Genomic DNA, 24,750 nt, shown 5'->3' on the forward strand with positions numbered 1-24,750 from the left:
TGTGCTTCATTTCCTTAGTAATTGGGAATGCAGATTAAATCTTCAGGTGCAGGCAGAAATGTACATTGATGCAACTACTTTAAAAAAAGTTTGGCATTATCTAACATAACTGAAGTTCTGCATATTTTATGAACAGTTCCACTTCTAAGAATATAACCTAGAAGAATGTGTGCAAATAATGCAGTAGACTATGTCTACAAAAATGTGCATAGCATCCATTTACATAATAGCTAAAAGATTGAAGCACCACATGTTTATCTCCAGTAGAATGGATAATGTTTTTTTTCCTGTGCAAGGTAATATAATATTCAGTGAAAATGAACAAGCTGTGACTTTATGCAACCCTGTGAATGAATCTCATAAACATAATGTATAATGAGAGAGGCAAGACAAAAGTAATACGTTGTATATATCCCATTCACATAGTATTTAAAAATAAGTGAAGTTAAATTCTATTTTTGGGGAAATGTATAGATGTGGTGAACTATGAAGAAAATCCAGAAAGTTGTCATCACAGAGTTAGGATGCTGTTACCTGGAGTGGGGAAGATTATGTGATTAAGCGGTAGAGAAAAGGTTTCGGTTCTGGTTGTAGAATTGCTGGTGTTCACATTATAACTGTTGAATTTTATATTAGTTTTATGTACTGTGTTCTACTTTTAAAAATTAAATGTTTCTATATGTTTTCAAAGTGGGAAGAATAAAAGGTATCTTTCAAAATTAGAAACAATTATTAAGAATAGGAAAAAGAACTTTTCTCATTAAAAAAATTTTTATAATCTAAATCCCTTGGAACTTAAGACTTTATTCCTTTATTTTACAAGTACTCATTTATACCAGTGCTAGATCTGACTAGCTATCTCTTCAGCCAGTACTTACGGAGCATTTACTGCTCAGCTACTTCACAGAAATGAGATTTAGGGTGGATAATGGTATTATGGATTGATTTAATTAATTAGTTCTACATTCATTTAAAAACCTGTATATACCCTCTTGAGTACTTTTTAATTCTGTAGTTTTGCTTATTAAGTGCTGTGATTATGAAATAAAATCTTTGGCACATGTTTATTTTATAGTCATGTGAGAATAATGATTAAGTCTTCCCCCAAATCTTATCTGAAACTTGGGAGACCTACAGTCCGAACTGCTGCACGTTTCCATTTGGATATCTGGCTTGGATATCTAGTTGGGAATAGAATTTGACAATTAATATTATAAAATTGAACATATATGAAAGAACATTTCGGTTTCTGGTAAGCAGTAGTTAAAAATGCAGTCTTGTCAGGCATGGGATCATATAAACACTCCAGCAGAATAGATTCCTGAATCCAAAATTTAGTATCATATCTCAAGATTTCAGAAAATTCCAGGCCCCTGGGATTTTTATCAGTTATTTCAGACTCTATATGGCTTCAATATTTATTTAAACATATTTACAGTGAAAAATATCTTCTACTAGATTGCTTGTAAACAAGCATTAAAGACTATAGTATATGTACATATGTATTTGTGCATATGTATATTTATATATGTGTGTGTATATGTAACTTCCATGGAGAATAGGTGTGTCTAAAATTTTTAATATATTTTTTGCTGATGAGAAACTATAAACTGAAATCTATTTAAAATTATCTGCCCCTAAAAAAAGAAAAACTGTGTGCATATGTGTGTAATGAAAATGTTTGATATCTTCATCAGAGTGATGGTTATATGAGTGTATATACATGTCAAAATTCATTGAGTTGTTCATTGAGATTTGTGCATTTTATTGTATGTACCTGTTTTAAAAATTAAATAAAATTAGCTGCCCCTGTCTAATTTATTATCTATTTAGAAATACATTTATTTTGTTAAAACCTGAATATACTTATAACAAAAGTCTAAGCAGCATTGGTTTTACCACCTCAAGTGTCTTTTCCCTATATCCTTTCCACCTTATCTCCAATTTCTTCAACAGATACATATATATGTGTGTGTGTGTATATTTATACTAGAAAATGAGAGGCAAATGTACAGAGCCTGCCTCCCAGGCAATATTATATACCCAGAATTCTGTAAATATTTCTTTGAACTTGAAAGGTAATGTGGCTAATATTTTATAAATGTAACAATGGAATATGACACTGTTCTTCATCAAGGTTCTTTAAATATAAGAAATAGAAATTCACTCAGAGTAGCTCAAGCTAAAGGGGGATTTATTGCGAAAATACAAGAGGGCGCCCAAGGCAGGAAAGAACACCTGGCCTCCTGAAGGCTTGACACCCAACTCCATCGGGCTCTCTGGTCTCTCTTCTCTGCCACCAAGGCTGGTTTTCAGGATGACTCCCCTGAAAGCACAACTGGTGATCTTCACATCAAAATAATTGCTGTTCTGGGTCTTTATCCAATTAACCATTTTTTGTAATAAAAGCATAATTCCCAAATTAAAAAAAAGTTTCCATTATACTGTCTTTTCTATGTCAACAGGAGAAAAGATTTGATGAGATGTGGAGCCTTTATCTCAGTGCTAATAGAGTATTGTTTTTAAAAACCTGAGCTGATCCTCTATAGCTGGCGTGGAGTTTCCCCTACTCTGGAAAAGTATGGCTTTCGTGTTCTACATTTCCAGGTTTACATTCCAGCCTTCTGTCTTCGAAATAAGATCCTGAGTCAGAACCTTTGGCTGTTAATTGATTAGGGCTATACTTTAACCATAAGAGAAGAAGACTTCTCACACCACCAATCTAATCTTTTCTACCCAAAAGCCCACTGGAGAATCACCAGCAGCTTTCAGAATATAGGGCTATTGTAAGTTAAACTTACATATTAAATGGTGAAATTACACATATGAAATTGTATTTTTGTCATTCAAAAGAATCAAGTAAGTTCTGTGGATCAACCTAGTACAAACTAACATCTCCAAATTGCCTTATTATTTAAGTGTATTTTAGCAAATTCGTAACTGTTATATAAGACTTCTAAAGTAACGTCACAGCATCATGATTTCACTGGTGTTTACTATGTTTTATCTTGCAAGTATTACTAAATTTCATGTGTGTATAGCACCTTTGTCAAGGTTTGAAAATGTCAATCTCGACTTTTAGTCTTTGATTTTAAAAGTTCATTAGATTAGTTGAGGACACAAGAAACAACAGAAGATAGATGAATAGCAGGGAACATACATTAAATGAATGTTCTGTAGAGTATGTGCTTTTAAAATTTTAGCATATGGAGCAGTAGAGGGGAAAAAAGTGAGCTATAAAAGCCATACAGATAAGAGAGGGCAGAATTTCAAACAAGTAAGGTGACATCAGTGTAGATTTAGGAGGACAGTAGTTTTGACTACTATGTAGTAGGGTTCAGGAAGAAAATAATAGATGTTTCTGTTTTATCCTAAAACATGCTTATTAAAAAATGACTGAATTCATGCATATAATTTTTAAAACATGCATATATTGGGGACTGTGCATGAAATATGTTTACAGATGGGGTAGGTGATCTAAAAAGTTGAGAGAATACTGCTTTAGATCATAGAAGAACCATCAAAGATTTAAAACAAGGGTGGCAAACACAAAGTGGTATTTAGGAGAACTGAATCTCTAACAATTCATGGGACAGATTAGAAGAGAGAAGTGGGAGAAGATGTAATTAGAGTCAGACATTAAGGCTGTGCAAGCCTGTGTGTGGTGGCAGTGGAAATGGAAACAACCTACAAAATTTGTTATTCTATGTGAATGTGGGGAGAGAACAAAAAGTAAATAGCAAGATTGCTTGCTGTGTTGACTAGAATAGGTAAGTCAGAAGAGGGGATCTGTTTAATAAAAGATAACGATTTACATCTTATTAAATTGAAACGAGAGATGTAAGCCAGATATCCAAATGAAAATGTGCAGCAGTTGGGACTGTAGGTCTCCCAAGTTTCAAATAAGATTTGGGGTAAGACATGATCATTATTCTGACACGACTATAAAATGAATGTGTTTCAAAGATTTTATTTCATTAATTAACTGAGTGAACCAGTAAGATATCAAAGCCCATTCAAAGAAGAACTGAAAGTGCCACACATTAATAGTTAAAAGAATGCAGAAATGAATTTACAAATGCAGGCAAAACTGATCAGTACCACAAGGTGATAATGAATGATATTCCACAGGAAACAATTTCTGTGAACAGGAATTACTTGTAATATCAGTTTTCTGCAAGTAAACTAATGTTCATCCCTACAGAGTAGTAAATGAACAAAGGTGAATATAACCTGAATGGAAGTTCTAGCCAGGACATCCACTAAATTACCGGTTTTCTCTGTTTTTCCTTAAAATAGTATAGAAATTTTAAACTGAAGAGCCTTCCTACCGACAGAGTCTTTAATCTGTAGGTAGAACCTCTAAATTCCTTCTGGTTTAGGTAAAACTGATTTAATTAATACCAAAACCTCTTTTAAGCTTAATTTGGGCATTTCCAGCTCAGAAAGTATGGATGTGATGTAGGGATCCTTTTTTCCTGGTAATGCTTACGGTGAAGCACTACCCACCCTTCCCTCATGAGCTTGACTTTCACTTTAGGATACAGTAGCTTCAGAGGGAGAGGAATCCTGCTTCAAGAGGTTTTGCACTTTTAGATAGTTGCGCTTTTAATACTGTGATACAAATAACAATTTATGAATTGTCATAAAAGTTGAGGATTATTCTTTAATTTCTTAAAGAAGAATATTGAAAAGTCACAAGGCTTCTCTGATACTTCCTTATTTTTGATACCATGATCTATGCAGATCATTAATCAGATAATCAAATATTTTCACTAATTCCAAATATGCACATTGCTTTTCTCTTTTAAAAACCAATATTCAATCTAATACTAAGTCCTAAGTAGGATTACTAGGAATGAATGTCTTTTCCCCTGAGTTTAGATCTGCTATCAGTCACAAGTCAATAGTAGTTTTAACTCTCAGAACTGTTAAAAAATGATTTTTAAAAAGACAAAATCATGACTCTCAGACAAATGTGAAGTGAACATGAGTGAAATATTTTAAGTCACTAGTTGTTCAGGGAACTGGGAAAAGATGTTACAGGTGCTTATGAGGTAAATCCATAGATTAGAAGAATATAACAGCTCATCAGGAAGGCAAAATCAGTTTGTTTTACAGATGCAAAAACTGACTTCTTCCACAGTAGGGAAAGAAGTCAGTTGAACCTCCAGCAGACAACTTATTTGAGTGTCTATAAACAACTAATTATTAGTATTATTCTTTGTTTTCTGCAAATTAACTTGTCTCTACAGGGTTGTAAGATAGTTCAAAGACAGGCACAAACCCCATAGAATCAGATAACCTGGAAGGATGTGCCCTGAACAATGCACTTTTCCAATAAAGACACTTAGCAAGTATTTTTTTGATCCATCTAAAAGTCTTTCATAATTTGTCTTTACGTAACTAATGTTGAAGGTAAATGTTAGCTAGGGACATCCATTATTTAAAACCTACATTTTGTACTCTAAGTGACAGCATGCAGAAAGTAACTTGATGGAATTGGCCCAAAATCACAAAAGGAAAAGCCATTAAAGTCATAATAAAATGTAACCTTATTGTGACAAGTAGAAATGTTTGTTTTTTAAAGGTGCTTAGTTGGCCCTCCAAATATAAAATTTCTGTCTTCTGTAGAAATGGACTGATGAAAATTACAGGTATATTCAATTTAGGATATCCTTGAAGTAATCTTACCAGTTAAAATCTTTAAACACATGTGAAATTCTGATGTAAAACACATAAAAAAGGTATCACACCAGCTTAAATTGATTAATAACCCATGCTGGTCACAACAGATCCCTTTAGCAATTTGTAATGTATGTTTCAAAATACAATTATTTGAGAGAAGCAGTGGGGATAAAGCAGCTTAAGTGGTATATACACCATAGAAACTTGATAAGAGTACACAGGGCTAGGACCCTTCATGAATTTTTTTCCCCACTTAAAAGGAGGGTGCTCAGAGTGGTGACCTTTCAGACTTGTTTTCTTCATTGAGCAAGTGTTTTTATTATGGCTAACTTGAAGCACGTGAGAAAACTGAGGCTAGCCTGTTTCTTACATGCCTCTCCTGGCCTTGTTAATAGATTACAGCATTCCACTCATTAGTACCCATGACACAGGAGAAATTTGTACTATTATGCTATGTGGTAATGATAAAGAAGACAGAAAAAGTCTTTTTATGGTAGTTGGGTCCTCAGAACAACTCATGTTCTGGTGATAAGAAGACACTAGTTGGATATCCAACAGAGGTTCATTAGCTTGTTATCTACAGAGCTGATACAGCCTCTTAAATTCCCTCACAATGACAGGAACCCCATCTAAAGTGAAGGCTTGCAGAGCTGGAAATACCAGCATGCTGTTCTTCCTCATGAGTACAAGTAGGGCTAATCTTATTGTAGAGTAAAAATTTTATGTAATTATTAAACAAAGACCATATTCTTTTTCTTAACTAATTTAAAAAGTGTTCAGAAAGGTATTTGGTGATTGCTACCTTTGGAAGAGCAAGACTATAAATTGCGCAGTCTCTAAGATAAATAATAATGAGGAGAAACTATCCAGAGATTTCAGGCTAGAATTAACCAATAGCTTCATGATGAAATTTCTATGGAGACTTCTACTATATTTGTTATTTTTCTAGGACTGTATAGGTTATAAGAGTTCATTGTGTTCCAGTATTCTGAGTGTAACCATCTTCACTGCTGATAGCGATTTGCAGGGCTTTGGCAAGCAGAACTTGCTGCGGTGGATGGGGGAGGATATATGTCTCCGTCCTTTAGTTCTAAACAACAGGACCTTTTATGGCTAAGCACACATAAAAGTCCTTGTGATTAGTAAGACCCATAGAATTTATAGCCATGTGGCTGATGTTGTGGAAATAGGTAGATTTGTTTGCTAGGTCATGTTTAGTATTGTATTGTGATTGGGGTTTCAGAAATTGTGTGTGAGATTTATGGCACATCAAGTAATTTGAGAAGCTAACATTTATAACTAAGATTTCTTATAATCCTTTAAGCATGCGAAAATCAAATTGAGTAAAATGAAATTTTAAAATAGTTTGACTTCAGAGCAACTAAGAAAAATTCTCAAATCTTAATGTATGTCTACATTCTGTCTCTTTCAAGGAAAAAAATGAGTAGGATAAGCATTCATAATTATTATAAATCATGTTTTAAAGGATACCAAGATCTATTACAGATTAATTTAAATGTGCTTTAAATCTAATTTAATCATTTTTTTAACTTAATTACTTCTAGTCTATCTGATCAAACTTTGTTTCCTAATTAAATAAGCTCTGTTAGGTAGGCTTTCTTGGAAAATTTTAACTTCCTGAAATGTCTGTGGTTTGCTGGAAAATCAACAAGTCTCAAAGCTATTTACTTCTACCTTAACTATTTCTACCTTAAAATAAGACCCATCAGAATTTGTAAAACTTAGGCATTTTGGAAATAATATTCCATAGATTGTCAAGTCCTTGGTTTTAAATTAATTCTTTTAAATACTGGATAAGTAATTTCATGATTTTAATGAAGAAAAATTAAAAATCAGGAAAACTATTTGCTATATTTTTTACCCTAAAAAAAAATTACTGTGGTCCAGGGGATGCTTTGCTTATACTCAAGAAAGTTCTCCAGAATGTCAATTCAGTGGATTAGCACAATCTATAAAGGAGCTCTAGAAAGAGCCAGCAAAGGGCCAGGGGAAAGATATATGATGAATAACTTTTTATTACAAATTTTAAAAACATGTGAAGTCACTAATATGTATGTTCTACATAGGAAAGAGTCACTACTGTCAATATATAAATAAGTATTTGAATTTTTATACTTCAAAGTTATACAGGAAAATGATAGCACTTAAGAACAAATGAGGAATGAAGTTATTAACATATTGTGCCAATTATTTCTGGTGAATAGGATAAACTCTTAGGGGAGAGGAATGTCATTGGATAAAGTGGCTGAAATGCTCATTTTATAAAGATACTATGATAACTTCTCAAAGCATCATTTTGATACATTTCTCTTGCAGTTCTCACACTCACTGGCCATATCAGGTATGGTAATCAGATTAGAGTCATAATTGTCAGAGCAATGAGTAATTCGGTGTTCTCTAGGATGTTTGGAAATGAAGAATTCCATCAAGTAAATATTCCTGTTCTCTTACTGTACAGCAGAAGCATTAATCTTGCTTATATCTCATGTTTAACTTATTTGAAGAATTAGGGTACATTTGTGACCATTTAGAACTATTCCAGTGGCTCTTGTATAACAATTCATTCAGTCTGTGCTCTCTTAATAAATTTTACAAAAAAATTCATGGCAAGTTAGTATCATTTGTGTGTGAATTTTCCAATTGTATTTCAGACTTTAAGAAAGAAAGGCCTTAATGGTTGTGAGAGCCCTGATGCTGACGATTACTTTGAGCACAGTCCACTCTCGGAGGACAGATTCAGCAAACTAAATGAAGATAGTGATTTTATTTTCAAACGAGGCCCTGTAAGTACTTTTACTTTACCTCTACTTTTTATTTGTTGATCCTTTTTGTTAACTTCATTATTTAGGCTCTGAACAAGAAGGAACACAGAGGGTGCGACAGCCCAGACCCTGATACTTCCTATGTGCTAACTCCACATACAGAAGAAAAATATAAAAAAATTAATGAGGAATTTGATAATATGATGCGGAATCATAAAATCGCAGTGAGTACAAAAGTATGGTTTGTGCTTTTTACCTTGTGCATGAAGACATTGGCCACACATCTTACTTATGTTCATAGTAGGTGATAACAATAAGAAGGGAGAAAAAGTATTAATTTTTTTAATCTTATAGAACTTCAAAATAAACTTGAAGTATTATAATAGTGTACGTTCAGTGTCTTAAACATAAAAATGAAGAGAAAACATCCTAATCCAGGCCCTACTACCTACTCTCCCCTGTACCTTTGCATAAGGCACCTAAACATCCTGAATTCCAATTTCCTCATCTAAACTGAGTTGGCTTACATAATTTTTAAGGTTCCTTCTAGCCCAAATTTCCATGATTTTAAACAGGGTGTGTGTAAGACTTCAGTCTCCCTCACATGTCTTTAAAAAATATTACTTGTTCTTAAATAGATCTAAGACTATGAGATATAAATTGATTGGGTTTATTTGAAAATTTGGTGCTTCAAAGAATTTTCAATTATTTTGTATAGTTGCTGTAATAGTAGTAGCTTTTACTCTTCAGCCGTTTGTGTCCCAAAACCACTTGGCAACAATACTCCTTTTCTTTTCTTATTGGTATTGAGGAAAAGAGCCTTGACTCAGTTGTAATTTAAGGAAGCAATATTCTTAAACTGGTTGCAAAACAGATAGTTGGTTTAAAATTGTCCATGCTCATAGATCTTACCATAGTGAAACAGTGCTTCTCACTGGAAGTTCTATTGGCAGCTTAAGACAACTGTTGTGGATCTAATTATTTAATGCTATGTATGTATTGTAGGCTTCATGGAACAGATTGTTTCCAATGCTGTTATTTATTTCCTTGTCAGAATTAACTCTCCAAAAAACTATGCCCAAAAGTATGCATCATGGATTATTTCTTCAAAGTAGGTCTGTACTGTAAAAAGGTCATGAAATACAGATTTAAGGAGGTATTTTGTGCTAATACCATTATTGTTCTTAAAAAACAAAACAATAGCAAACAAAATAAAATCCCTTCTGACCTCACATGGATGTTGATGACCTTGCAATTATAATGTTAAGCTGCAAAAATACTGTGCAAATAAATTGCTTTACTTTTGAAAAAATATTATCATATATCTATTGTTTTATGTTTGTTAATGAATTATTATAATTTTCTACCTGAAATAAACTACTGCTGAATAGAGTACAAAAACTGTATTCTACCAACTTTGAATTAGTATTGTTGCCTTACTTTGCAAATCATTATATTTAAATGTGGGGAAAGTTTCTTTTCTCTCACTTTATAAAGAGAAATGTTATTTTTCATGGTTAACAAGTATATTGTTAGTGGTCTATGGAGGAAATGCAAGAGGAAAATAGAAAATACTATTTTTAAGGAGGTGTGGAATATTTTGGAGGCAAGTAAGATAACATTCACAATATTTCTGTAATTTAATCTTCATACAATTAAAAAATAGTTTGTCAATAGTTAATTTTATTGTCTACATTATTTCTTTGAGCTTCATTACACTCAGATTGCATTGTTATGTATATAACATGATTTTTTTGTTTGTTTTGTCCATTAAGAATGTTAGTCAGTTAAACCAGACCAGTGCTTATTCATAATGTCCTGCATTTGATGTATTAAGTTTACAATATGTGTACATACTTTCTCCTTTTGTTATATTTGGCAGTAGAAATGTAAAGTTACTAAACTGGTTTGCATTAAAGTGCTAGTTTATGTTTACTTGGTAACAGTGATACATTTTGTAATGTCTAATTTGACAACAGTACCTTAATACAAGGTTCTGACCTCTAATTTTCATCTGTGTATATTTTTAATATATGTACCATATTAGTATATATATATATATTAATAAATAAATTGAAAAGGTTCATGTCAAACATATTCATGTTCAAATGTAATTCTAAAGGAAACAGCTTAAATTTGCAAATTGATTTAGTAAGGATCTATTCCCCTCCCCTCCTCTATTTTTAATAACTAGAATTATCTAATCAAATAAAAGTTCATAAGTTATTAAATTTAATATAGATGAAAATAGAACTAACGTTTTTTTCTTCCTTGTTCTTTATTTACAGCCAGGTTTGCCACCTCAAAACTTCTCAATGTCTGTCACAGTCCCTGTGACCAGCCCTAATGCTTTGTCCTACGCTAACCCAGGGGGTTCACTTGTGTCCCCATCTTTGGCAGCCAGCTCAGCATTAGCAGATTCAAGCATGCTCTCTCCACCTCAAGCCACATTACACAGAAATGTATCCCCGGGAGCCCCTCAGAGACCACCAAGTACTGGCAGTGCAGGTATGTGGTAATATCTCTTCTGCTGGTTTTTAACTAAGAGGGAGAAAAGTCTAATTGCTAACATAAGCAATTTCTTATTTTGCTAGTCTTGATTTTATTGCTTTGCAGAACAAGAGTCATTACTGCATAACTGACTCTGTTTTAGGTATTGTTTTGAAAATCTGTGGCTCTCAAGTCCTGTTAGGCAAAGTGGAACAACATAGAGAACCTGCTGTCTATCAGCTTCTTTATCATGGGAAAGCTGTACTTTGACAGGCTTTTTAATGGAAATTTAAATAGGATATCATGAGCAAAGATTTAAAGTTAAGTATGAGCTATTCATGTTAAAAATTTGGAGAATAGAATTACCTGCTTTGGAGTTGGAATGTTTTTTGCATTTCCTGCTGCCTGAATCTGTTCATTAATTCAGCAGAAATTTTCAGGGCACTTACTGCATTACTGTTATGAAGTGCCTCCTCTCCCTAAGGTCCTAGATTTAACAGTACTCCATTAGCACTGCGACATTCTTATCAATATGTACTATTTGGTATTGATACACAGGAAGGCAGACACATCCCTACTTACATGAGCACATTATATTACACATTAACACTAAGTTCAGACTGGGCTGTTTCTTATTTATTTATTTTTTTAAGAAATGGAGTGAGGTTACTTCAGTTCATAGTCATTCAGAAAAGGAAAGCCATTTCATATTCATTCTTTGCCCCCTCTGTTCTCTCTCTAACTTTGTTAGGTGGGATGTTGAGCACTTCAGACCTCACAGTGCCAAATGGAGCTGGAAACAGCCCAGTGGGTGAGTGAATTCCTACTATTTCACATCGTGTAGACATCTGTCCTATCTGAAGTAAAAGGAATATTGTACTCAAAACAAAGCCTTCTACAAAAATGAAGAGGAAACAAGTGGAGATATGTGACTAGAGCAGACTTCGTATCAGATGCTCTTCTAAATACTATATTGCCTTAATACAATGTTTTCATCAAGACAGTTTCTTTAGGAAAAGCTTTTTGTATCATCTGTCCTCACTAAAGTTAGCGGACTGACATATCTTAAAATGGTGTGAAATAGTCTCAAGAGAGATTACAATGTGAAGAAAATGGTGGGTCTACTTCTAGAGAGACAAAGAGAATTGAGAAGTTTGTCTCTGAAGGATGTGTTTTGGTGGTCACATGTAGATCATTCACATTTTGTCATGATTGCAGCCAAATTGGTTTTTTTACTTTGGGACCCCTCCCCAGATGACTAGCAATTTAAACGCATGTGATGAATGAAATGTGTCTGCCTAGCTCCGAAATGCTGGTAAAGATAGATGAAGACCTTAATATTACATAAATACACCACATATGTCAGAGTTACAAGAACAACTATCCCTTTGGATTGTCATCACATTAAGTCATTTTGGTCTCTTAATCTATTAATAATCATAATTATTATCATTCTTATAGGAAAGCAAGGGCAAGAATGGACTCCCTGCTTTTAGATATTGTGTGTTCCTGAAGCCAACTGAAAATAGATTATTTATAGGGAAAATTCCTAATCGCATGTATTTGACCATTCATTACATAAAAATGTAAGGCACTTTTGTCTTAAAATTATAGAGATGATTGAATAACTTGATTAAAAATGTTGAGAAAGAAATAGACATTATTGAGTGAGACAGGTTACAAAACATGGTGACTAAAATAGGAATAAATATGTAATTATATCTGCCACTGCATTAATTGCTGTTTAATGGAACTAAACAGATAAGACTGTTCTGGATCTTTTTTAATAGATAATTAAATGTGGAAAAATCGATGAAGTCTTTATCAGTTATACATTAGGGCTGCTACACTTTTATGTGTATATCCAAATATTTGTGGTTTATTTCTTTTCAACTCTGTTTTAGTTATTTGCATGCCCATATTCTCTTTGTGTTTAATTTTCCCATATGCTTTTGTTCCTCATACAGTATCCATCTTGCTCTTCCTTCTACTTTCCAGCCTGGTTAAGGCTGGGATCAATAATTTCTATTTCATTTAATATTAATTTTAACTAGTTGTTGGTTTTATTTCCAAAATTATTTTTGTTTCATGGAGTATATTTGAAGATTTCTAATGTGTTTTCCTCTGGCTTTTATTTCTGAGAAATACTTGGAGCGTACATGGGTTTAAAGTATTTCTTGCTATTAAATTCTTTTCCCACCCCCAATTAAATGTTCTGTCTTAGGTATTTTAGGGGTGTTATTTTTGTGAGAAAGAGTCAAATAATATATTTTAACTGATTTTGAACAATGGTGTCACTTAGGTGTAGTCGTTTGGAAAATAATAGTTTAAACTCATTTTTATACCTAAATAAAGTATTTTTGAATGAAATGATTAAGCATTTAAAATTCCCAGAGAAATTTAGAAGAAATATAGAAGAAGCTGTGGGGTAACATTTCTATCTGTTTTTCAAAGTATGTTTCTTGGAACTACATGTAAGTGACTTTTCTATCTTTGGCAAACCTTGGGCTAAATAAAATTAAGCAGGTTTTTTCACTACAGTACTTAACAGAGCACTTAAAATGCTAACCTATTTTATAAATCTTTAAACTTAGTATATAATATATGGTTATTCAGAGTCATTTTACAATAGACCCCTTCATTTTTCTTCATGCAAAGGCATCTTTCAGAATTAGTGACATAATTTTATAGACTCTTAAAATATATTTTTATTTATTGAATATTCAACTAAAAGCTTGTCAGTTTTTATGAAAAATTCTCAAATATGGTAACTCAATTCTTGAACCATGCTTTAGATGAATTTTACCCTGAGATTTTCAGAATTCTTTATATGTCAGCTCAACTTTTGAAATAGATTCCTACTAATAAAACATTAATGACATCATTGTCTACAATTTAGCCCTAAAAGAATAGTATTAAGGACATGAAGTGGTTTCTAACCACTTAAAAGCATCATTTTAGCTGATGTGATATTCTGAAATATGAGCCCAATTCTTATAATTGAATAATCTGCTTTATAGCAGTAAGACCATAATTGAGATCAGCTTTGTTAAGTTTCTGGAGACATCAGTATGCAGTTTGTTCAAGAGTGTTTTTGTCACATTTGTGTCAGGGCATAATTTACCATAAAACCTGAAACACATTTTAACAACAGTCACATTAAATTGGGTTTATTCATTTAGAGTGCTTTAATTCCTGAATTTGTAGGTTATGTCAAGATGAGTTGCATACTGAAAGTACCTCAAAAGGTCTGTCTCAACAATATCTTCATTTTTGTCATAAAAAATGAACTGGAGGTAAAAAGCATATATTAGGTAGTAAGTATACTACTACACTCCGCAAAATAACAAATAGTGCATGTAAAATTATCTTGTTTCAGCCTGGCAAGTTACCAACTACTTACATCATCCTCTATTCATTTATCTGCTGTAGATACAAACAACTAAGAAATACCATGCTTTTAGATTCTTTTTCACTCTTGGAATTCGATTCTCACAGGTAACAATGGTACTGTATCTAGTGAAAAGTATCATAGACTCCATATGGGAAAAGAAGTGTTAGTGGCTCTTGAAAAGCATTCTTCCCTTTGAATCATCCTGTAATGTATTTGAGAGGAAATACTGCTTCATCCTTCATATTTGAGTGCAAATCAAGTAAATAAGAATCTTCTAAATATTACCGGAGAGATTAAGACTCTCATTCATGCCACTTAATGAACAGAAAATTAATCTGTACTTACTAATGTTAATCTAAGAGTCTGTTAGTTTATTAAGCCTTCCTATTGTTTAATAAAATATTTGATAAACATTTTATATCCAGATGACTTGCCTAGCAGTTATCTCTGCCCAACTCATGGATGAGCTCTACTCCGCAGGGAATAGCCTAGTAACAAGATTGGTTTGTTTTTTTTAACTTTCTGAAGCTTAACACAATGCAGGAAATTGCTCTCTGGGGTGCAGAAAGGAGATTCAGCCCAGACTTAATACATACCTCTTTCAAGATAATGGAAGCAGAATGCAGGAAATAGCTATCTAAGGTAAACTGAAATGCAGACCACACAACAATATTGAACCACATAAATGAATTAAAACTGGTAGGTCACTTGGTAAAAGTTTTGGAGAAAGCAAAAGGAATTGGGTGAGAGTAAGGTAGAGGGGGAAGGAAACATTGATCATCTAGAATCTTGACATTTTGGGTGTGAGTGCTCAAGAGATACAGGCTAGTTCCTAAGTGCCACGCCTCACCTCTCTCTTTTCTTTGTCCCTTGAAAATGTACTGGTTAAGATCCAACAAAGTTGATTATATTACATTGGCAAAACATTAATTTTTAGTTTCTTGTATAAATAATTCACCTAAATAACATGTCTTTTTCAAACTCTAAATATATTAATAAGCAGATATATTAGATATATTAAAGCATCCATTTTCTTCAGCAGATTACTTCAAGAATATAACCCATCTTTCTAGTTAAATTTTTTTCATTTTAAAATTCCCATATCTGTTCATCAACTGACCCTATTCGTTGTATACTGTCCCTGAAACTGTTTTATAAACTTGCCAAACAGTATATGGATTGTAAATGGCTTTAAATAACATTTATATTCCATTCAAGAAACTTTTGTAGAATTAAAATAATCTGATAACCTAATGGAAAAGCTCTTAAAGTGAAAGATATATGCAGTACATAGTTTCTTTTATGAGCTCTTTGGAGTTCGTTGGGGCACATCATTTCACTTTTCAGTGTGAGATTATAAGAAGTTTTTTAGGCCAGTGTTAAACATACAGCAGACTCTCAGTTAATTTTAGTTAATCCCTGCATGTATTTTAACATAAATGTGTGTATGTATTTGTAACATGTGGTGTCTATTTTTGGTAAGTTCTAAAGTTGTCTTTTTTGCTTTATACTAGAAGGGGAAAGGAGCAGAACAAACACATCTGCCTTTTCCATCTGATGGTCACTGGACCCATGGTGTCCTTGCTTACCTGTCCCACCATTCCTTGTTTGTTCATGCTTTAGTGTATCTTTTCTCTCACATTATCCCCATGCCTGCCTTTTGTCATCTTCTGTCTGTTCAGACTGCTCAACAGTTTATCTCACAAAATCTTCCCTAATTAAGCCCACATACTTGTATCAGTGCTTTGCTGTTTCCTTTTAGATTTAGTGTGGTTGCTCTTCTTGTACTGCTTTCACCCATACCTTAAGTATGACTTTGGTAAATTCATGCATTGGTGGTGCTAACTCTTGCTAACTAGTTGAAAAGCTGCTTGAAGACTATGTAGTTTTTTTGTGTTTTTTTCCTCCCTTCCTATACCCTCCCCATTACACAGAGCTCTACATGTAATAAATGTTTAAAAGTTTATTTCCAAATTATAAAGGTAGTTCTGTATTGTTGTCTTAGTTTAGATAGTTGCTACTGTTGATGTATAAATGCCAAGTCCCATCCAAAATATTCAAGAGGTCTGTTCAGCCTTCTGTGAACTTCTAGTTCACTATTCTGAATGTTTTATTCTTGGTCAGCTTTGTAATAAACACTAGGAATGGAATTCTTAAGCCAACAAGTTCATTCTTTTATCCGCTGCTCTTAAATTAACATCTATGTGCTGTACTAGAGTATACTTAAATACTAGGGACTATTCAAAGTAGAGTAATAGTACAGTATTCACGGCAATAAGTCCCTATTGATAAAAAAGCACACTATACACATGGCAGACAGTTTTTGTTTTGATGATTTTATGGATATTTAATACTGTAGCTTAAGTTTAGTAATTAAATTTTCACAAAATATTTTTAAAATATATAATTAATGTTTTCTGTTCTTCACTGTTTTTTTTTCAATTTAATCAGAAATTAAAGTGGCATATGTAACCTCTGTTTTTTAAATTAACATTTTATGTTCCTGTATACTTGTTACTTGACTATTTTTTATTAGTTTGGCGTTACCTCCACCATTGAATTGTTAGCGACTGAATAATAACTATTTCTACTAGGATACTATCAGTTGCAACTAACAGAAAAGTATCTCAGTTAGGCTTAAGTAATACAGGGTATTTACTAACTTACATGTAACTGAAAAGATCCAGAAGTGGTACTATAAGCATGATAGAACTTTTATTTATTTGCAGTTCTCCTTTTTCCACCAGCTTTTTCCTCATTCCAGCTTTCTTCTGAGTCTTAAAATGGCTTAAGAATAAAATGCTTCCTCAGTAATATTTAGAGGAGTGCAGGAGCTGTTACCAAGTAACAGCTTCTTACCTAGGTTCTGGTTGGACATTCCTGGATCCTATCACTGTGGTGAGGGAGAATGGCATATGCTCATTGGCTTGGATCTCAGTCAGACAAATGCCCATCACCAAACTAGTCTGTGGCAAGGAGGATTGAAGTAGAGTCAGCTCCACCCAAACCACATGGCCACTACACATGAGGAAGACTAAAATGATTGCAATATCCATGAAAATAGGGATGATCTCTTATATTTATTTTCTATATCAGCTGATTTCCAAAATATATATATTTGTGTGTTGGTGTATATAGAACATATACCAACCACAATGTACTTACTTCCTATTTCCTTTAAAAGAGATGTATGGTCTATTAGGGAAGGTTAAAAAGCAGGATAAGATGGTTAAAATCAAATAAACCACAAGTATTTAACGAAGACCTTAATGGCAGCTGAAGAAACAGCAGGTAGGAGTAGAGCTATAGAGAAGAAGTACTTAGTAAAAATGACGCATTAGAGCTGAGTGCTAAGTAAATAAGCTGAAGTTAAGGAATGAATAGGCCAGTCTCAGTTATTGGTTCCCAGTAGTAGATGATGCCTGTTAGAAATGTTATCTTGTGTTTTAAATGTCTCTCAGCAGGTCCAAGCAATAAAGCTGGAAACAAGTGTCATTTTTCTAAGTTCTATATGTATTTCAGACTTTGACTTTCTTTGCTTATTTTTAAAATATTTAGGGATACATAGTTAGATACTAATGAGTTTTGTTATAAAATTCCATTGAAACTGGGGCTGGGGAAAACTTGCTTCATATTTGTACCAAAGTATTTTAAAAACTCTTTTCATGTTAATGAATTACATTTCTTTTTTCCAGGAAATGGATTTGTAAACTCAAGAGCTTCTCCAAATTTGATTGCAACTACTGGTGCAAATAGTTTAGGCAAAGTTATGCCTACAAAGTCTCCCCCTCCTCCAGGTGGCAGTCTTGGAATGAACAGTCGAAAACCAGATCTTAGAGTTGTCATCCCCCCTTCAACCAAGGGCATGATGCCTCCACTGGTACATTAAACCTTTCTTCATCGTCATTCTTTAAAATATGTATTTTATACACAATCTATATATTCCTTTGGAATTTTTTGTACTTCCATAGAATCTAAACCATTTCCTAATGAATATTTATATTTGAAAGTAGTATTTGAAGAGACAAATCTATTTTAATACAAAGAAATCTGATTATAACAAAATGGGAAATCAATCTGCTTAATGGTTATTTAAAATTAAAGCTAAATATGGAGAGGTTATTATGCTTAATTTTAATTTTACCAGGCTGGAATATTTGCTTAGACATCTCATCCCCAAATGGTTAAATTAAACCTCACTTAAATATTTCTTGTCTTTACTTTGCATACTTTCAGTAATCTATTATAATAAGCTATTACAGTAATCTATTGCTTTTCTGTGAGAGAAACACTAATTATTTGCTGCAGAATTCTACATACCAGAGGGAACTATTGTAGGATAGGGAAGAATGCATAAAAACTTGAATGAGGTATTTTCCAAGTAATTTTTCTTTTTTTATTCCTTCTCAAATAACCTTCCCATTTAATTCTAAAGAAATAGGCCTCCCCATCCTGGCTCTTGACACTGTTCTTATAGTTTCAGCCTCATTTGCTTTAATCTTGTGGTTATGAAGAAGAGGAGAGTACATTTATCCCTCTTAACATTTTGTAGAAAAAAAATTAGAATATACATGCAAGTTTAAAACAATTCTTAGTTTAATAACTGTTCTTCTATGCAGCTGCTAAACTCACCATTTGATTTTTTGCTGAGTGGAAGTGATGCTATTATCAGGCTTCAGATAGTAATTCTACATTGTATAATGCTTTATAGATTTCCAAACATCTTTATGTGCATTATCTCATTTGATTGTCAGTTAAACTGTGATCTTGGCTAGGTGCACACAAGGAAATGGAGGGAGACGTTATTACTTGTTCAAGGTAATACTAAGGAGAGCCAAAACTAAAGCTACTTACATCAAAAAACGGAAGTACGTTTTTCATTCAGAGATAGAGAAAGCTGGAAACAGTGTTGCTTGCTCCCAGCCTTACAGTGAAAAACAGTTGGACAAATAACAAGTTCATACTTTTTCTTAGAGCATATTGTAGTCCTGAGATTTCAGGGCAAAGAGTTGGCCCAGACTCTAAGGAGAGACATATAATGCAGAGAGAGGACAATTGAATACTGATTTACATGGGTAAGACACAGGTATGAGTTAAGTTGGAGTAATGGGTGAATTGCTAGAGGCCAAGTGTTTGCTGCCAAGACTGTATGAAACCCCTGGGGCTGTGATAAAGGGGATTCTTGAGTATTTTTGTAGGCTTTTTCTCCTACAAGTGAGAATCCAACTGGGTACTCACAGAGAAGATTGACAATTTCCTTTAAAAATCTCCTCTGTGATATGTACAACTGGGAAGGGGGAAGAGCAGCTACTGTAGGAGGGGCAAATATTTTGCCTGGATCCTTCTCTCTTTTCTCTACTGTGGAACAGAAGTCTTAATCTGTGAGGAGAGGAACAACAAAAACTGTCAGCCTTAGGGCCCTGATGAAATCCCAGTGTATCTGGGGAAATGGAAAAGGAAAATATCTCAACCTATGGTAGGGGAGCAGGAACAATGCCAGGAATGGCACTGGATGACTGAGAAGGCTGCACGCAGCCTGAGGCACAGCACAAAGAAGGTTTAAAACTCAGAATGGAGCAGTCATTGGGGGGAAAAAAAAAAACAAAACCTCTGGCAAACCAATCCCAGTTCCCCCCAGAGGGATTTGAGGCCTGTGGTGGATACACTGAGGGTGGTAACCATGGCATAAATGAAGCACAGACTGACACCAGCTCCTTATTTAATTAACTCAAACCCTGCACTAACAACTTAGCAGAAGGAAAGACCTGTAGGTCAGTAGGAAGTACCCAAACTGAAATACAGAGGAAGAAGAGTGGAAACAAAGCAAAAAAACTGGACAAACCTCTGAGAGCTGTGGGACTTTGTCGAATGGTTTAACTTATTAATTAATTGGAACTCCGAAGAGAAGAGAGAACAGAAAAGAAGAAATATTTGAAGAAATAATAATCAACACCAAGGAAGGTGAATACTACCACAAACACACATACACACATTTAGACTGTTAAAAGCAAAAGATGGGAAAATTTTAAAGACAGCTGGAGAAAAAATACAGAACATACAGAAGAAAAATAAGAATTTATACCATTCTTCTCAGAAACTATGCAAGCTGTAAAACAATAGACTAACAAAGTGCTAAAGTTTTAAAAATTAGAGAAACTCTCAACCTATAATTCTATACCTAGCAAAAATATCTTCCAAAAATGAAAGAGAAATAAAAACTTTGTCAAACAAATACAATGAGTATTTATTGCCAGCAGACCTCTTCTACAAGAAATGTTAAAGGAAGTCTTTTGGCAGAAGGAATATACCACCAGAAAACTCTTAGATCTATACAAAGAAATAAACACTGGAAATGGAATAAATGAAGATAAATTCATCTTCTCCTACATTTTATCATTTTATAAACCTTTTACTTTAGACCAGTTTTAAGTTTATACAAAGATTGCAAAGATAATATAGAAAGTTCCCATATGTTCCATAGCCAATTTGTTTGCAATAGTGCAACTACAGAAAAAATGTGTAAAAGAGTTATAAGTAATAAGTCAAATAGAAGAGATAAAATGGAATTGTAAAAAAAAAAAATGGTGTACTAGCCCAAGAAATGGCAGAAAAAGAGAAAAATAAAGAACAGATGGAGCAAATAAAATACAGCTGACAAGATTGCAGATTTTAATCCACCCATACAAGTAATCACATTGAATGTGGTCTAAAAATCAATAAAAAGACAAAATGTCAGATTCGTTAGAAAAGGAAGATCACAGTATACATGGTCTAAAATAACCTTACTTTAAAGACATAGATAAAAAGGTGGAGAAAAATATACCATGCAAACATTAACCAAAAGAAAGCTAGAGTAGCCATATTAATTTCAAACAATGTAGACTTCACAACAAGGAATATTATCAAGGATAAAGAAGGACATTACATAGTCTTCTAGTCCATTTTCCAAGAAATAAATATCTTTAATGTATATGCACGTAACAGCAGACCTTCAAAATACAAAAACCAAAAGTTGGTAGAAATAGAAGATGAAATAGAAAAATCCAAAATTGTTATTGGAAACTTCAACACTCATCTGTCAGTAATTGGCAGAAAAAGTGAGCAAAAAAAAATCAGGAAGGATATAGACGACTTGAGTAATGACCAGTCTGACCTGAGAGTATATAGATCACTTCACTCCACAACAGCAGAATACATACTCTTTTCAAGGGCACTTGGATCATTCACCAAGACAGATGTCCTATGCTGTAAAACAAACACTAACAAATTCCAAGGAATTAAAATTACCAGACCATAATGAAATTAATAACAGAAAGACAAAAGGCAAATATCCATATATTTAAAAATTAAGTAACACTGTGAATCAAAGAGGAAATATCTCTAAGGAAATTTTGAAATACATGTATGTGTATATATAGCCTGTAAAAATTTGGGAGACCAGCTAGAGTGGTGTTGAGGGATTATATTAGAAAAGAGAAAGATATGAAATCATAAACTTTTATAAGAAACTCAAGAAAGAAGAGCAAACTTAACCCAGAACAAACAGAAGAAAAGAAAAAGCAAAAATTAATGAAATTTAAAACAGAGAAACAGAAAAGCAATCAAACCAAAAGCTGGTTTTTTTAAAAGATCAGTAAAATTGCCAAACTTCTAACCAAGGTGGCCAAAGAACAATAGAAGACACGGGTTATCAATCTCAAGAATGAGAGAGGTCACATAACCCCAAAGCACTAAAAAATAAGGGAATACTACAAACAACTCTAATTCCAATAGATTTGGTAATTAGATGGTATCAAATTCTTTGAAAGATACAAAGTGCAAAAGAATTACCACATTTACTGAAGAAGAAACACTTCACCTGAATAGTACATATCGATTGAAGAAATTTAATTGCTAGTTTCAAAACCTTCCCAAAATAAAAACCAAATCTACAGTTTTTTGGTTTCACTGGCAAACTTCACCAGACATTTAAGAAGTGGTATCAGTTCTACATAGTCTCAGTAAAAGAGATGAGGTAGGAACACTTCTTTTAGTTGTCCCGCATTACCCTGATACAAAACCAGAATAGGGCATTACAAGAAAACTACAAACTAATATTCTTTATGATTTCTAGACATAAAATCCTCAACAAACTATTTGTAAATAAATTCATCAGTACATAAAAAAGATAGTATATCAAGACCAAGTGGCTTTTCATCCCAGGAATTCAAGTCTGATGCTAAATGTGAAAATGTATCACTGTAACTCATCATGTTAACAGAATTCAGCATTTACTCGTGGTAAAAAAAAAAAAAAAACTTTCAACAAACTAGGGAAAGAAGGGAACTTCTTTAACCTAATAAAGAGCTTCTACAAAAACCGTACAACTAATAATACCTACTAAGGGGGAAACAATCGTTTACTAATATTAGGAATGAGGCAGTGATGTTTGTTCTCACCACTCATATTCAACATTGTACTGAAAGTCCTAGCCAGAATAGTAAGGCAAGAAAAATAAATAAAACACATACATATTGGGAAGGAAGAAATCAAACTCTCCATTCACAAAGGACACGATTTTCTATGCAGAAAAGCATAAAGAATCTCCTGGGACCAATCAGTGAGTTCAAGCAAGGTTGTTGGGTACAAAAATCAATTGTATTCTTATACCAGCAATGAAAAATTGGAATTTGAAATTAAAAATTACTGTTTAAATAGAATGGAGGAAAAAAAGGAAAAACCTAGGTATAAATCTAAGAAAATATGTGTATGATTTTCATGCAAAAATCTACAAAGCACTTTTGGAAGAAATCCTAATTGAATTGAGAGATACATCATGTTAATGGATTTGAAGACTCATTATTGTCAGGATGTTACTTCTTCCTAAATTGATCTACAGATTAAACACAATCCTAGTCAAAATTACAAGCTATTTTGTAGATATCAACAAGCCAATTCTATATTGTATATGGAAAGGCAAAGGAACTACAATAGCCAAAATACTTTTGAAAAAACAAAATAGGAAGACTCACACTACCTAGGTTTAAGACGTACGTGAAAGCTATAGTAATCAACGTGTAGTATTGGCAAAAAGATGGGCGGCACATAGATGAATGGGCAAAACAAATCCAAAAAAATCTACGAAAGAATATTCAGCTTGTTTTTGACAGAGGTAGTAAAGCAATTCAATAAAGAAAGAATAGTCAATATAACTAATGGTGCTAGAATAATTCAGTATCCATATGCAAAACAGAACCTCGATATGGACTCATACCTTATTAAAAATTAACTCAAAATGTATCATAGACCCAAATGTGAAGCATGAAACTCCTCAAAGAAAGCATTGGAGAAAACAATACAACACCAAAGCGTGATCCATGAAGAAAAAAAATGATATATTGGTTCTCATCAAGTTTAAGTTTTACTCTATAAAAGGCTCTATTCAGAGAATATGAAGACAGCCTACAGATTAAAAGAAAATATTTGCAAATCACATATCTAACAAAGTACTTGAATCCAGAATGGTACAACTATATACCTATTAAATGACCAAAACGAAAAAAAAAAGACAAAAATGCCAAATTCTGGGAAGGGTGCAGAGCGGCCAGACTCTCATATATTCCTGCTTGGAATGCAAAATAGTATAGCCACTTTGGAAAACAGTTCAGTGGTGTCTTATAAAGTTAAATATGTACTTGTCATACAACTCAGTGATCCCACTCCTAAAGTATTTAATCAAGTGAATTGAAAACTTTGCTTATACAAAAAAACCTGTGTTTTTCATGATTGCCAAAAACTGAAAACAACCCAGATGTCCTTCCAAAAGATGAGTGGATATACACTGTGGGACATCCCTACAAAGGAATACAGCTCAGCAATAAAAAGGATGAATTATTTATTCCCAGCAATATAGATGAATCTTAAATGAATTTTGCTAAGTGAAAGAAGCCAGATCCAAAAGACTACATAGTATATGATTCATTTATATTTCATTCTGGAAAATACAAAACAGATCATTGGTTGCCAGAAGTAGGGAGAGGAGTTGACTGCAAAGGGATAGTGTAAGAAAATTTTGGAAGTGATAAACTTTTCTGTGATTTTGTGTTGTTTAATAAATGAGTGTATGCTTTTGTTAAAACTCATAAAACTGCACAATACAAAGGATTTGACTATAGGCCTTTAAAAAAAGGAACCCAAGATGGAATGCACACTGTGTGACACATGTGTGACACATGACTATAACAATTTGTAACTGATTGTAAATTATACTGAAAGGGATGAGGAAGAAAAGAGCTAGTCTAAATAACTTTGGGAACTATTTTGACTGGATATTATGAAGGATGGAGACCCCAAAAAATGTATAAAATCATTGTGCATGGTAAATTTCTACACACACATACAGAATATTGAAACAAG

The 24,750-nt window shown here is 33.2% G+C and overlaps 1 protein-coding gene across 11 annotated transcripts in view; it reads left to right on the top strand.

Annotated features, from left to right (window-relative positions):
• MEF2A (myocyte enhancer factor 2A) overlaps positions 1 to 24,750 on the top strand; it is a 156,725-nt gene that overhangs the window by 116,423 nt on the left and 15,552 nt on the right. For 5 of the 11 annotated variants that reach the window (XM_037000443.2, XM_037000442.2, XM_037000441.2 and 2 more), the window contains 4 exons: positions 8,558 to 8,695; positions 10,760 to 10,979; positions 11,713 to 11,772; positions 18,051 to 18,235. In XM_037000443.2, coding sequence (XP_036856338.2) covers positions 8,558 to 8,695; positions 10,760 to 10,979; positions 11,713 to 11,772; positions 18,051 to 18,235 — 603 coding nt within the window. Of the gene's footprint in view, positions 1 to 8,360; positions 8,493 to 8,557; positions 8,696 to 10,759; positions 10,980 to 11,712; positions 11,773 to 18,050; positions 18,236 to 24,750 lie in introns of all 11 variants that reach the window. The other 6 variants (XM_037000448.2, XM_037000451.2, XM_037000445.2 and 3 more) reach the window with 4 other exon arrangements.

The sequence above is a fragment of the Manis javanica genome, chromosome 18 (assembly GCF_040802235.1).
Source record: "Manis javanica isolate MJ-LG chromosome 18, MJ_LKY, whole genome shotgun sequence".
Classification (NCBI taxonomy): domain Eukaryota; kingdom Metazoa; phylum Chordata; class Mammalia; order Pholidota; family Manidae; genus Manis; species Manis javanica.